This window comes from Enhydra lutris, unplaced genomic scaffold (genome assembly GCF_002288905.1).
Source record: "Enhydra lutris kenyoni isolate GAN:26980312 unplaced genomic scaffold, ASM228890v2 scaffoldscaffold50, whole genome shotgun sequence".
Lineage (NCBI taxonomy): Eukaryota > Metazoa > Chordata > Mammalia > Carnivora > Mustelidae > Enhydra > Enhydra lutris.
Window position 1 is genome coordinate 10,405,498 of NW_019154134.1, and position 15,340 is coordinate 10,420,837.

Below are 15,340 nucleotides of genomic sequence, written 5' to 3' on the forward strand. Positions count from 1 at the left end.
TCATTTGAACTTTTGAATGATTTTATGATTAGTTCCATTTTTCAGATGAACTTAAAGGTGGCCTGTAGAGTATAAAAGATGCGTCTAAGAGCTCACAGTATGTGAGGAGCAAAGCTGGACCAGACAGTATGTTTCCAGACATCTTTCTGTGTCACAAGACTGTACTAGCTAGGGACACAGTGAATGAAGCGGAACTCATTTCTCCCTTCATAAAGCTTATTCTCTAGATCAGTGGTTCTTAACTAAGCACAATTTGCACCCACCCACTCTGGGGAATATTTGACAATGTTTGGAAGCCTTTAGGATTTTCATAATAGGATGGGATTACTGACATCTCATGGATAGTGGTCGGGGTGCTCCCAACATCCTACAATACACAGGATAGCCCCCATAACAAAGCATTATTTAGATCCAAATGTCAGCAGTGGCAATGCTGAGAAACCCTGCTCAAGACTCAGCTCCAGAATAAATGCTGTGAAGTAGCCACAGGAACCAATACCAGATAAGATTTGTAGAGACAGGTTTAGAACGGATGATATAGACTTAGATGCCAAGTAGAGGACTCTTAACTTTATCTTGCAGACCAGGGATTGGTAAAATATGGCCCAGTGGGCCAAATCCAGCCTCCTATAATTTTTTGTAACTAGTTTCATTGAGATAACAATTTTATGTCTTGGGCCGCTTTGGCACTACAGTGACATAACTGAGTAGATGCCACAGAGGCCGTGGCCCATAAAGCTTGAGACATTTACTCTCTGGCCCTTTACAGAAAAACATCAGCTTACCCCCACCATAGATAGGGGGAAGAGATGGCAGAACTTGGAGGTAATTAAGGAGACAGCACAGGTAGCAGATCCTCAGAGGGAAGGGACTGGTGGCACAAAGATAGTTAGGATGTTTTTGAACTAGCCCAAACATGAGGCTGATGCTAAAACAGATAGTGGTATCAGGAAAAAACAGAAAAGCAAGCAATATCAGATGAACTAATCTATAGGCCTAGCCAGAGAAAGGGCAAAAGAGAAGTCAAACATGACTGAGAAAGCAGTGGTTCTAGGAACAGAAATAGAAAAACCAGAAGTGGGGAAACAGTGAGCTCAGTTTTTCACATTATATCTGAGGTGAGAGTAGAGCTCCCAAGTGGAAATGTCCAGAAGCGACACACAGATCTTGAGCCAGGCTTAAGAGTTGGGTTTTGTCATATTTTTTTTTTAAAGATTTTATTTATTTATTTGAGAGAGAGACAGTGAGAGAGAGCATGAGCCAGGAGAAGGTCAGAGGGAGAAGCAGACTCCCCATGGAGCTGGGAGCCCGATGTGGGACTCGATCCCGGGACCCCGGGATCATGACCTGAGCCGAAGGCAGCCGTCCAACCAACTGAGCCACCCAGGCGTCCCCGGGTTTTGTCATATTTTAAATGAAGCTAGCAACTGGTGCTGGGGCAGACTTCAGGTGGACGGTGCAGGGAGCATGCTGTAATGAGGCCAAAGGGCTAATTACATAATGAGAGGGCACTTCAATTTAACGTGCTGGAAATGAAGTCAATGAAGGAGGAGAAGAGAGATCTCAGAGAAATAAGAGTTAAACCAGTGAATAAGAGTGTTTCAAGGAGGGGTCAGCAATAGTATCAAATGCTAATAGCATACTGTCATTGCTGATGCTGAGCATATCAGTAAGTGATTTTAAATGCAAAGGCAAAACTGCTTTTAATTTATGCATGCACTTGTTCCACTGTGAAGAAAACCCTCAAGATGAAGGGAAGATAATGCTCCTCCTTACTTTACAGTTGGTGCACTGTTGACTTTCACTTTTTACTCCAAAGCATATCAGTCTTCTGGAGTCTCTATAGTGTAAAAAGAGAAGGAGGTGACCAATGGGAGATGTTCCTCTAAGAAAAGTCTGTCAAATGATGGTTCCAGCGTCACTCGTAGAGCTGTCCACAGATGTGACTTCTGGGGCCCAAGCTGAGATCTGCTGAGGGTGCAAGGCCAGTTCCATAGACATGACCACATAGACGTCTGTGTAAGGACCACACTCTCCAAAGGGCCCTGTGCTGGACTGAAGGCTCTGTTTTTGCGGTCAAGAAATTCCTCACACTCCTTTGAGCAAGTGTTTCTGTATTTTTACTTTACATTGGGCCTTGTGAATTACAAAGCCTGTCCTATGCGGGAGTTTGAGTCTAGAATTAAGTAAGTTCTTCAGAAGATTACAGAGGTACAGAAAAATCAGACCCCTCACTTGCTCAGCTTTCAATTATTTGTATGGTGATCCTACACTCTTAAAATGTTCATGTTGGTGCTCTTTGGCTTGAAAGCTGCCATTAGAGGGTACACATTTTTCATGGACCAGTTCTATATTTATTTACATCTGTGTAGCTACCAGGTAGGTAGTAAGTAGAGGGCAGTGGTAAAACAGGGTAACAACAGCTCACGTTCCGCTTCAGAATTGGAATTACACAGTCCAAATTCAGTGTGTTTACTTTCAACTGAGCAATTCAGATGTGAAAAGTCTGTAAGGACCAATGTCCTTCTTCCAACAGTGGAAGTCCCAGTGGTTCAAGGATCACCAGGCTAGTGTATTATAAGGTCTAATGTTGCACCAGGATGGTTTTTAGGCATAGGTGCTATGGTTTAGTGAATTTTTAAGTGCTGAATTAAATGATGAGAAGGTTATTTCCTTTCCAAATCTCTTTCTGTCATTCTTACTGTCTTAAGGAGAAAGGCTTAACTGGTCTTTCACATCTCTGTATTACTTGCTAACTACCATTTTAAACAGAGAGCAGACTTCAGGCTCAGAACCTTCAGCCGGTCATAGAACCCTGCTACACTTGAATCTGTACAATCTTTCTTACCTGTATTTGTTTCAGTGATTTTCTATGCATGATAAATGACACAGGTTTCCAATTTACAGTAATGTTACAAAGCTTCTTTCCTAAACATATAGACCTTTAAATAAAAATGTAAGTCCATTATAAAAATTAAGTGTAAAACAGTGCAAATGATTCATGGATGGACCTTAAACTGGAAAGGTGATACAGGAATGATCACACTATTAATGATATTGCTATTGTTATTAATAAGAAGGCTTTATTAAAGGAAGCCAGGTCCTATTCAGAAGAGAGCCACATCATTCAACTTTGTGCATCATCAGCCTCCTATACATATATGGCTTAGTTATTACTACCCATAAATCATATGTTGTTCTCTTTGGCACTCACTCAATAGAGAGTCATAAAAAAAAAATCACGCTGCAAAGAATAAAGCAAAGAAAACAAATACTATAAACCTAAAGAAGGTAAATAAGCAGAAATGATAATCTAAGTATCCTTATCAATCAGAAAGTTGCTTACTTCCAAAGACCAACAGTACACACTCATCATATGTAAACATAAATATGAAATCAGTCCTATATGAAAAAAAAACACATACCCTATTAATAACAATATACAGAGGAAACCACTTTATTTTAATAATGGCTAATTTGATCAGAGAGCTACTCATAAGGGTAATGGAAAGGAAATTTGGTTGGTTTGAAATTACCACAATGTAAAAATAAATATAGATTGAACTATAGAGAAAATATTTACATTAAAATAACATTTCTATGCTAAATATATTCAAAAAGGTTTCCTATTATTCAATTTTACTTATTCTGAAGATCTACTTTGGAGAACTGATGCTTAGTTTCTGCCAGTTCAAAGTTTCTCTAAATTGTCATCCTAAAAAAGGAACTATAAAAGGTGTTTTTTTTCTTTTTTTTTAAACTTCTCCTCAAAATCTTGACATCTCCTTTATAAGCTTAGGTCTTGGTGTATAATTTAACCACTATGAATTCTAAGAGATAAGGATTAGTCATTAGAGCTTTACAAGCAGCTAGTTATTCAGTAATTTCCTAAGAATCACAAATATATTTATGTAAGTTTATTGTCTTTATAAATACAACAGGCATAATTTACTTTCAAAATGTAAACTAAATATTGTTAAAATGCATATACTTGACAAATTTGAGATACTCTTACATACTAATTCATACATATATACCATAGTTAAATTAAACCAGTCTAGTGTGTGCAAACCCAGAATACACACAAACACACACACACACACACAGGCACAAACTCATGGTGACAAAGTCCATATAAATGGTTAATCATTGAGTTTGAAATTTCTTTCCACTAGAGCATTCAAATACCACATTACCAGGACTTTAAGGCTGGAAGAGTATGGATCTCCCTGGCAGGTTAGCATAAGAGGCACAGTAATGGAAGAGATGTTTCTCAATTAAACAACAAATATTTACTAAATGAGTATTATACAGGTGTCACTTGGCACTCCAGATGGATACAGAGATTGCCACATTTTAGGAACTAACAGTTCAGCTATACAGGCAAATTGCACCCATGAAATAGAAGATAGCAGAAGATATAAAATGACAAACAAATAGCAAGGTGTTGTGCTCTCAGAGTTCAAAGACAGGTATCACCAAATGAAGTCAGGCAATTTGGCCCTGTATATACTGGCTCACAAACACCCAAAGTCAGGCCACTGATTCCCAATGTTCTCACTCCTTTTCTTTCATTAAACCTTACATTTTCAAATGATGTCCTGACCCGAAGAAGACAATCTCAGAACTGTCACTTGAAAGAGGAAAGACAGCATTTATTTCTGGCCCCAGAGACAGTTCTATTCAAAAAGAAGGTATCTTGTTAAGTCAAGGGGACGAGCCCATAATGAAGAGATCTGGAATGAAGGCTGGCAGATGAACAGAAGGAGATTGTTTTGAGGTACGATGGGCTTTGGTCCTCCTATCCGCCTATCCGGCTATCCGGTCGTTCGCAGCCAGCCTGTGAGTCAGGCCGGCTCTAGTTACCAAGCAGTTTGCTGCTCTGTTGCTTAGTGACTTGAGCCTGCAGACCATCATTTCCAGCTGGCTCTTCTGGAACTAAACATTAATAGATTTTTGAGTTGATCGATTTAGAGCCCAAGCCTTCCTTGCCTTTTCCTCTGAATCATTGAAAATAAAATTATTCTGACTGGTTTTGTTTTTATGCCAGTCTTATTTTAAAAACTACTCTGAATCAGAATACTCTCTATTGACTCTGAAGCCCTCCTTCACCAAAGACATATATTTCTCCTGTACATACATTCACTTTCATAATAAAAAGAACAACTACATTCTACAAGCTACATGTGTAGCTTGTAGAATAATAAAAAAAACTGAGATTCTACACCAAGAATGAATTCTGCCCCTGCCCTTCTGTGAACTTCACCACTATTCTGGTAAAGTCACTGAACACTCATTGTTTTTGCCTCAATATACATTCAAGGTAGAGACATAAATGTCAATGTGACTCTTAGCTCAAGGGTTGCTTTGCTGAAAGAATGCAGGATAGAAAGTTAGACCTTTGTTCAAGTTTGAACTCAACTTACTTCATGGCTTCAGAGCTACATGATCTTGGTTATACAAAAATGTTTGTGGACCCTAGCATCTGCATATGAAAATACAGCTAATGATACTTAAATTCAATTCTTGTTTGTTTTGAAGGCCAATGTACATAAAGAACCTGACGCTGGGGGCGCCTGGGTGGCTCAGTGGGTTAAAGCCTCTGCCTTTGGTCCAGGTCATAATCCCAGGGTCCTGGGATGGAGCCCCGCATCAGGCTCTCTGCTCAGCAGGGAGCCTGCTTCCCCCTCTCTCTCTGCCTGCCTCTCTGCCTACTTGTGATTTCTGTCAAATAAATAAAAATAAAATCTTTAAAAAAAAAAAAAAAAGAACCTGACGCTGAGCTGGAACAAAATCATTAAGGGCTATGTTATAATAAATCTAAGATTATAAGCTATGTTATTATGAACCTAAAGTTTTTATTCCAAAATGAAGTTGGATGATTCTTCTCATATCAACTGACGATCTCATTTTGTGAATAAGTACTTCATGTGAAACAGAGAGCATTTATGCCTTTAACATGAAAGATAAAATGATTTTTTTCTATTTTATATATCCAGAAGAGGCTGATACATTGAAATGGTATATAATTGAAGATGCCATAAAAGAAAATTTTAATTAGATTTTTTATTATCTATAGATTTCCATATTTCCTACCTAAAATCATGGCTTCTAGATTGTATCTTAGAGTGAATACCAACTGATTTTCATTCTGAAGGCCCTGCAGCCTTTTAATGAGTCACAGAATTATTAAAGAATTCTGTCCCTCTTTTCACCCATGTGGCGTCTACCTCACTCACAACACCAAGCTGGAACTTGTTTTTAATTACTTATCTTAAATGTACCATAGTTTGTTATCACTTTGTAAATTTAATTAGTCAATTTTTTATTTGTAAATATCAAATGCCTTTATAACCATATGACTTTTAAATAGAGACTCTACAATTGAAAAAGGTTGAGTAACTAAGGTCAAATATAAGTGGCCAGTGGAGCTAGAAATAGAGGGCTTCAACTCTACTAAAGTGATCACAGTTTTAAAAACATGATTTCTTTTCAAAAGCAAATCCATTAAAAAAACAATGACATAATTTTGCTACACTGGTGATAATAAAACTTCTTCCTGAAACTGCTACTTGAAGAATAATTTTAGCAACTTCCGGTCTAAAAAAAACATAAAAAGTGCTGGAGCTCATTTAATTACCTAACCTCACAGGAACTTGTTACTTATAAGGATATGTATACAAAGAGTGACTGTGAAAATTAAAACCATGATTGAAAAATAATTTTAATGAACTCGGAGATTCAATTCTTTTCTTTTCTTCTCAATTCAACACTTTTGCCAAGTTTACAAAAAAGATTGTTTTTGCTTAAAGGTATATTTACCATTAGTAGAAATGGCTTCAGCTGGTGTAGACGTGCTTCATGTGTTCTCTCTTGATTTGATATAAATGTCAAAAGTCACAGAAAGCACATAGGTGTAATAAACTGCCAGGTCATTTCAGCATTTTCTTCATTTTGCCTCAGCAACCATTTGTTAAAGTTTTTTCTTTGTAATTTCTTAAATATTGCAAGCCAATTGGCAACTTCTTTAAGAAGAATATCCTCCTGGGGTGTTCTGATTTGTAGGAAAGGCAAATCAATCTTTTAAAAGCTACAGACACCCTTAACTTCCAGTGCCCCCAAGATTTCCGCTGAAAATAGACAGCCAATTACACCAGGGACACAGCTAAAGATTCAGCCAAGTGACCTCACCCAACATGCCTGCAGTACTTCCTGTTGTGCTCCCCAGATAATTTCCCCAGAAACTTCCTTCCCACCTCCTGGTATCACACTATACCCACAGCTCACCTCTGGGTTCTCAGCTCCTCAGAAAACACTAGCAATGCCTGTCTCTGGATATCTGTACCATAAAGGACAGAGAAAAGATCACCTTAAAGTTACACAGGGCAAATATAGGAGAACTAGAGCAAGGGAGAGAGTCCTCAAATACCATCAATAACACTGGCTTTGAAAACCTACTCATGTGCCCGTGTGTGCATGTGTGTGTGCACGCTATAAACTCTCTAAATGGCTAGATTACTCCTTTATAGATAGGGAAGGGTTTTTTCCTCCCTTCTGTAATTTGAAGAAAATTTATAGCATATTTCTCTTTTAATAACCATAAAAACAAGTACAGTTGCTGAAGAAATTATGACTCAAGAAAGCAAATGTTTACTTTTAAACATGAACAGTTTTATATCTAATGCCAAAGCCAGATAAAGAGAAATCTATAATAAATAAAAATATGGCCAAAAGCACTTATCTAGCTCCCTAAAAATCTTTAAATTACCTAAAAGTCTCCTGCAAGAGGCCTTTCAAAAATATATCTAAAGAAATTATTTTGTTAAGGATGTTATTAACTGGTTCTTCTACCTTTAAATGTTATAACTAAAAACACACATGTATACACAGAATTTGTGAGGGTAAGGCATACAACAAATATTACCTAAGATACCAACCTACCCGGAGAAACCTTAATCCCTAATTTTACTTATATACCCTCTAGAACACTTTTCTTCATTCACAGTGTACATTAAAAAGAAAACCTGAAAAACAAAGATTTTCCTGGCTCTCTGATTTTCCTGAAGTAAACTTATATTGGAAATTATGTTTTCTTCGCCAGAGATCACGGCTGACTTTGGAGTTCTCGACATCTAGAGGGAATCCCTTACTCAGATGAAAGCAGAGTCCTGTCTATAATCACTAGACTAGAAGGAACTAAATATTAAGTAAAAATGATAAAACAGAGTGGTAAAAAGCACAGACATAGAGGGTTCTAGTTTAACACACAGTACAAGACCAAAAAAAACAAAAAACCCCAAACCCAAAAAAAACACTGTTCAATAAACATTTGCTAGTGATGTAATTATTATGAATAATCATTGAGAGAACTGCTATAGATTCTGAAGAAGCGGCAGATTATTTTCATTTGGGGGAACAGGAGGAAGCTCTCAGGAACAAAGAGATTTGAATGACATGTGGACTGGGGTAGGAAGGGGAGAGGCGTCAAGTTCTATGGTTCCACCTCAGGAATATATCTCCTCTCTGCCTTCTCCTTTTCCATAGTCATGAAACTGACATACACCTATTATTCTTGCAAACTCTTGGTCTCTTTGCATATTTTCTCTTTAGCCCAATCCATTCACAAACAACTGACGAGATAATCATCAAGTGATCCTGAAGATCCAGGCAGACCAAGGCTGGAATAATAGACATGTATTACATGTAATAAGGAAAATATTTACTTACAATGACACTCATTCAATGCAGATCCCTGTACAGTACACTGTAATCTACACATACTAAATAAAACCACAACACCCTAAAAGATTTTTTACTATTCCCAGGAAACTGGGTAATGGGAAAATTGAGGCATTATGACAAGTAACTTGTTTAAAATCATACAACTTGTAAATGGGAAGTAAGAATTAAAACTCAGGTAGGCGGGGCGCCTGGGTGGCTCAGTGGGTTGAGCCGCTGCCTTCGGCTCAGGTCACGATCTCGGAGTCCTGGGATCGAGCCCCGCATCGGGCTCTCTGCTTGGCAGGGAGCCTGCTTCCTCCTCTCTCTCTGCCTGCCTCTCTGCCTGCTTGTGATCTCTCTGTCAAATAAATAAATAAAATCTTTAAAAAAAACAAAACAAAACCTCAGGTAGGCTAGCTTTTGCTTAGGTGCTCTCCGCATAAGTCACACAACACCTGAAGCATTGTGTCAACTCAGTATGCTACTCTTGAAAAGGGTCATGAAAATCCAAATGAATTTTGGATAAGAATAACCACAATCAACCTGGTAAATATAGTACAATAAAGGTGGAATGTGTTAGGATGTTTAGTTAAGAGAACAATTTGTTTAAGAGAAAAAAAAAAAAACTGTTAACACTGAAAATATTGATTAATGGGTGTATGAGGAATAATTGAACAAGGTCCTGGCTTTCTAGTAGGTTACTCCATGCCTCTTACCTTAAGGGCTATATTAGGGAGAGAGGAGAGATTCAGGCTGTGTGGTTTTCAAAGCAGATCCTGGACCCAAGCATAACAATTACAGGGAAGGAGATTTCAACTGTATATTAGCAAGGACATCCCAATCAATAGACTTGCCAACAAATAGAATTTCTCTGTAAGACTCTCATCCAGGAAGTGTGCAGAGATGTTAAAGGGCTGGTCATCATAAATGTTATTCCATGAATTCAACTATGGTATAAAGGGTAAGGCAGGTGGCGATAATGTTCTGTGATTGAAATGGGCTAGCTATTCACCCAATCTGTTTGATCTTGTTCCTGGAAATAGCTGAAAATATGTCCCATCGTCCTTTGCAGTTAGATGTGACCATTGAGCTGAGTTCTAACCAAGGAATAAGTGATATGTGTATTTCTAGGCCTGCCTCATAAAAACTCACACATTTCATCTTCCCATTCTTTTCCCCTGATTCCACTGAGCATGGTATCCTTAAAAATCATGTGTCATAAATAGTGGAGCTACAAAGTGGTAGGATCCCAGGTTGCTGAAACACTCCAGGGTAGCATACATGCCCCTGAGAAGCAGCAGCAGATGAAACCATTTAGGGTGTCAATCCACTAAGATTCGGAGAGTATGTTGTAGAGCAACATGATTACCTTACTTAAATGCCTTCCAATGGAATTTATTTTTTCAACTAGAGGGCAAATTATTTCAAACCAAAGAACAGCTCTTACTCAGTTCTGTAATCAGTATGTACAAATTAAACACTTTCACCTCAATAAACTTAAAAATATTTGAAGGACAGGAATAACAGGCACAGTAACCAACATTCTGAGGTAAACATATAAGGCATGTATTTAAATGGCTCATCATCTAATATAGGAGGAGCAAAGGATTTGAGTGTGGTAGTGGTAGCAGCAGTTTAGGTAGCAAAAAATGTAAATACATCAAAACAGTTTGGAATTTTTTTTTTTAATTCTGCATAGTGTTTAGTCAAAGTTATGAAAGCACAGGTAGAATAATATTTGGGTTTTTTTTAAAGATTTTATTTTTTTTGTCAGAGAGAGAGAACAAGTAGGCAGAGAGGCAGGCAGAGGCAGAGAGAGAAGCAGGCTCCCTGCAAGGAGCCCCATGCGGGACTTGATCCCAGGATCCCGGGATCACAACCCAAGCCAAAGGCAGCTGCTTAACCAACTGAGCCACCCAGGCTTCCCTAGAATAATATTTGCTAAAAGATACTTATAGATATTACAAAAGTCTTGGGGATCATTGAACCAACATGAGGATGTGAGGTACTCTTTCCAACTCCCTTGCTGGATGCTTTTAGGCCACAAAAGATAGGAGGATCATCCTGAGTTACTGAGAACGATATTATGATTTTTATTTTCCATTTCCATTGCTCTTTTGATGCCTCCCTGATCTAGCTGAGACATGATATACCAAAATAAAATATCGTCAGAAAATTGTGCTCTTGGTGTTTCCCCAAACAGCACCAGAAAAGGAAGTGCCAGAAATTTCAGAAGAAAGCCTGTCTTCATGAGATTTCCTGCCTTCTTTACATCTCAATATGTCTAAATAGTTCAGATAACCTTCAGATGAACTCTAGGTTGCTTCACTCAGTTGGAAATCAAGCAACCGAGCTGAGGCTTACCTACTCAACAATGAGTACAATTTAGGAAGTGTAATTTTAAAAAAGTATCTCAACCAAAAGGGACATTGGATATCAAAATTCTGATATATTCATAAACCAGAGTCAGCTTCCCTGCTCTGGCACCCTACTCTGGCCTGATTTATAAAATATGCATAAAACAAATTCACCCATTATAAAGAAGATAACAATATCCATGCGGAAAATAAATGAGCAGCTTTCCTGCTCTGGTCTGAAGCCATCACTCTCCCTCAGAGCATCTCCCAGGGTTTAACTATGTCTTTTACCCCATACTTAACCTCTAATTTTTTCAACAATACCTTATTCAGAGAAAAGTGACTTTTCCAGAATTTCTTTTTTAAGCTTGGATAATGCATGGTTTTTCTTACCTCCCATATGAGCATTTTATCTAAATAACACAGAAATGCCATCTAGTTAAAATCCTGGAGGAAATAAGAACACTTCTCCAGTGAGAGTTCTAGCTATTTGAAATTAAAATTCTGAGGCTGGACATTTCTTTGGGTGGGATATTATTTCCTTTGTCATCTATTTACATCTACGATGTTAATACAGTCCAGGGTATGGCCATGTTGCTAGTTTAGATTTTGACTCTCTCTCCTTCTTGCTGCCTTTTTCCTAGAAGTCTTATTTCTGATTTATTTCTTTGATTTGCTTTGCCATTTCTGGCATGATCTTTGGTTTTCTATTGAAAAAAATGTGTAAAAAAATCAATTTCCCAACTACCAGGTTCATTATTTTTTTGTTTCAGCTGTTTTCTTTCTCATAATATTCATTTTACCAAAATGTGCAGGTAGTGTATAGAACCTACTGCTACCTAAAATAAGCCAAATATGTATCACAGACAAACCCCCCCCCACACCATCATAGCTTAGAATTGCCTCTCCTCAGGCAAAACACTATAATGAGCTTAGACAATTGTAAATTTTAATATTTGCTTTTATAAAAGCAGGAAAATATCAGGACTCATCTAAAAAACTAGGTGAAAAATATGCATAAAAACTCACCCATTATAAAAAAGGTAACAACATTCATGAAGAAAATAAAAATATTGACAAAACACAGAATCCAAAAATCAAAGAACAAAACAATATTACCAAGTAACAGCCAGAAATTTCCTGCACAGAATTCCTAAACCCTTTCTTCTTTCCATTGGAAAGACATGTTTGAGTTTATAAATACATTAAAGTCAGTGGCAAAGGAGGGGCTTGAGGGGGCACACCATTATACACACAGCACACACTCTCTCCACACACATCTCTGTTCAACTGGGTGTTATGCAGAAAGGAGAGCAAACTATGATTTTCCTCCTCTCCTTTCTGGTCCTTTCTTTCCTAAGTAGTTACAGGACCTGGCAGGGATATTAGCTTATGAAATCAAAGAAACGCCACCACATCGGTATGGGAGTAAAACTGCATTCTTATTTGACATCTGGAATCCAATTTTCCTGTAGGAACTTGCAATAGGAATTGAACTTTGGGAACCACCCACTTCAAGGATTCCCAGTCTAAAGGATTGCTGCTTTGACTAGGACAACTGTGGGATCCCTTGGTAAGGTACAAGACTTCCCATAAATCACAGGTGAGGAATGATAAGAGTCCTCCCTCCCCACCCCCAAAAGCGAAAGGGCGAGAGGCTCACAGATCACCCGGGGGTAACCGCAACCAATTCCGGTCAGCCTCGCAAACCTTACCACGTATGTGCCACCGTGAAACGCCGCTGTTTAGGGATGTTGCTGCTGAGAAGCATCCTCCGCAGGAGCCTGGGGGAATTTCTCGGAGAAATCACTGGAGAGAGCTTAGGAGAGACCGATTTCCTGGCTGGCTTGGACTTCTCCTGCTGCAACAGGTTTTCCCGCAAGGATTTCACAAGGTCCTCATTCAGCCAGGGGTTTGGACAATGCGGATTATCCACTTCAGGTACTGTTAAGGTGTCCGGGCTTGTCGTCTGCTGAGCCATTTTCCGGGTCAACTCTGTACAGTTGGCGACAATCCAGGGCAACGTGGTTCCCTGGCGTCTTTCCAGTGGCGGCTTCTCTCAGAGTCCGGGGAAACGTCCAGAGAAGCAGGTCCGATCCAGCTGTTGTTAGTTCATTTGGTCGCCTGCCTCAGTCTCTCCGTGAAGGTGGGGCTGGGTGTAGACGAGAAGAGCGCACTCCTCAGCGGAAGCCTGTTAAACGTCACCCCTCCTCTGCCGATCCCCTGCCAAAGATCACTGACGAGCTAGCAGGGCAGGGGAATATGGAGGGAAGCCTCTGCGTTAGCCAGGCTTTGTCAGCGCTACAAAGCAGCCTGTTAAACTATTGGAACTAATGCGCCGCAGCTGCTCCAGTGACTTCTGCTTATGTACATAAAAAGTCCTGGGGGGAGGGCTTAACCATCAGATGCCTGCTGCTTGGCTGTTTGGCTAGTCTTTCCATTTGCTTATTCCTGAATCCAAAGGAAAGAAAAACTTTGAACTTGACCTTCCTCTCCCGCAAGGGTTATTTATCTGCCGTCAGTCCCCGTTCATAAAAGAAAATTGCTAGTCCTTTGCTTTTTATAAGGGAAGAATAAACAAGCACTAGCTAGATAAGGAGGAATACTTCCCTGTTTGCTAAATTCAATCTGATGCACCTTATAAGACAAATCCCAAGGAAATAAAATGGACTCTTTTTTTTCCTCTTGTTAGAAACTAAAACAAAAGGTTTTAAAATACCACATATGGAACACATTACAGGTTGCTGTTGTGTTGTACAACCTTGCTAATTATGGCTCTTTCAAAGCATGGAACAGCAGTATTTACATCCAAGAATAGTATTTGTGATCTCTTTGGATTTAAACTGACGACCTTCCAGAGGGGGATACAGTTTTCGTAAGAGTAGTTAAAAATGATTTTGCAGTCTCAATTATTACTGATGGTACAGTAATTATTACTGATCGTATAGTCAACTATAAAATCTAGCTTTTCATAGTTATTTCCTTATTTTTCTTTCTTTTTTTTTTTTTTAAGATTTTATTTATTTATTTGACAGAGAGAGATCACAAGCAGACAGAGAGGCAGGCAGAGAGAGGGAGGGAAGCAGGCTCCCTGCCAAGCAGAGAGCCCGATGCGGGACTCGATCCCAGGACCCTGAGATCATGACCTGAGCCGAAGGCAGCGGCTTAACCCACTGAGCCACCCAGGTGCCCCTTCCTTATTTTTCTTTTGATGTAAGATTTTCATTTGTGATCAACATGGTTTCAACACACTCAAAGGAGGTTTAAAATTAAAAAAATAATAATTTATTGCCTATTTAATTTACTACTGGAAATAAATTTAAAATGTTACAACAATTCAAGTAAGTAAGCAAGTATTATAATAAAACCTGTTAAATCTCATTGTATGGAGAATGGAAATGCAAGCCTTTAACACTGGATTGTAAGGGAGCCCAAACCTTTGCATCGAGATGTCCCCAGCAGTCTAGGGATGTTACAGAGAGTTCAGGATTGAAATCAAATCACTTTTCTCAGGAACTAAGAATATTTCTTTTGTATTTTAAAAACACAATGATTTAAGAAGGAATTAAGAAATACATCCAGATAAAACAGAGAACAGAATAGTCTGATTCAGCTGGGGTTTTTGTGTCTGTGTGTTGCTTTTTGGTTTTTGGTTTTTGGTTTTGGTTTCTACGATTACTATTAGGTCAGTTTTTAAAGTTTTTCCCACCTTCCTCCTTCCCTCCCTCGGTATTCCACCTTAAATTTAAATTCTTTGTCTTTAAATTGTTACAGAAAAAGATACGCTGAGGTTCTGTTTACAGGAGCACAGGGTCACCACCTGGTATAACTATAACAATTTAATGAGCCATACGTTCCATGACTTAATTAGAAAATCTGTTCTGCAAATACTCAAATTTTTAAAAATCAACATGTGGGGCGCCTGGGTGGCTCAGTGGGTTAAGCCGCTGCCTTCGGCTCAGGTCATGATATCAGGGTCCTGGGATTGAGCCCCGCTTCGGGCTCTCTGCTCAGCAGGAAGCTTCCTCCTCTCTCTGCCTGCCTCTCTGCCTACTTGTGATCTCTCTCCGTCAAATAAATAAAATCTTAAAAAAAAAAATCAAGATGTGATTGTTCTTAGAATTTTCACCAGTACAAAAGGTTTCGTCATTACTAAACTTTAAGTGGTAAACAATCTTAGTTTAAACAAGCTAAAGATGTAAATTTCTTCCTACATGTAGCACTAAATGAGTATCCAATTTCTGTAAAGTGGGCTGAAGGAC

The 15,340-nt window shown here is 38.7% G+C and overlaps 1 protein-coding gene across 2 annotated transcripts in view; it reads right to left on the reverse strand.

The window, feature by feature from the left end:
- The window catches only part of LOC111156885 (phosphodiesterase 4D), an 887,389-nt gene that overhangs the window by 716,164 nt on the left and 155,885 nt on the right, over window positions 1–15,340 (reverse strand). The window contains exon 1 of one of the 2 annotated variants that reach the window (XM_022518024.1): window positions 12,794–13,059. The exons of the other annotated variant lie outside the window; for it this stretch is intronic. Within the exon in view, the coding sequence (XP_022373732.1) occupies window positions 12,794–13,059 (266 nt within the window). Of the gene's footprint in view, window positions 1–12,793; window positions 13,060–15,340 lie in introns of those variants that run through there. 2 annotated transcript variants of the gene reach the window in all.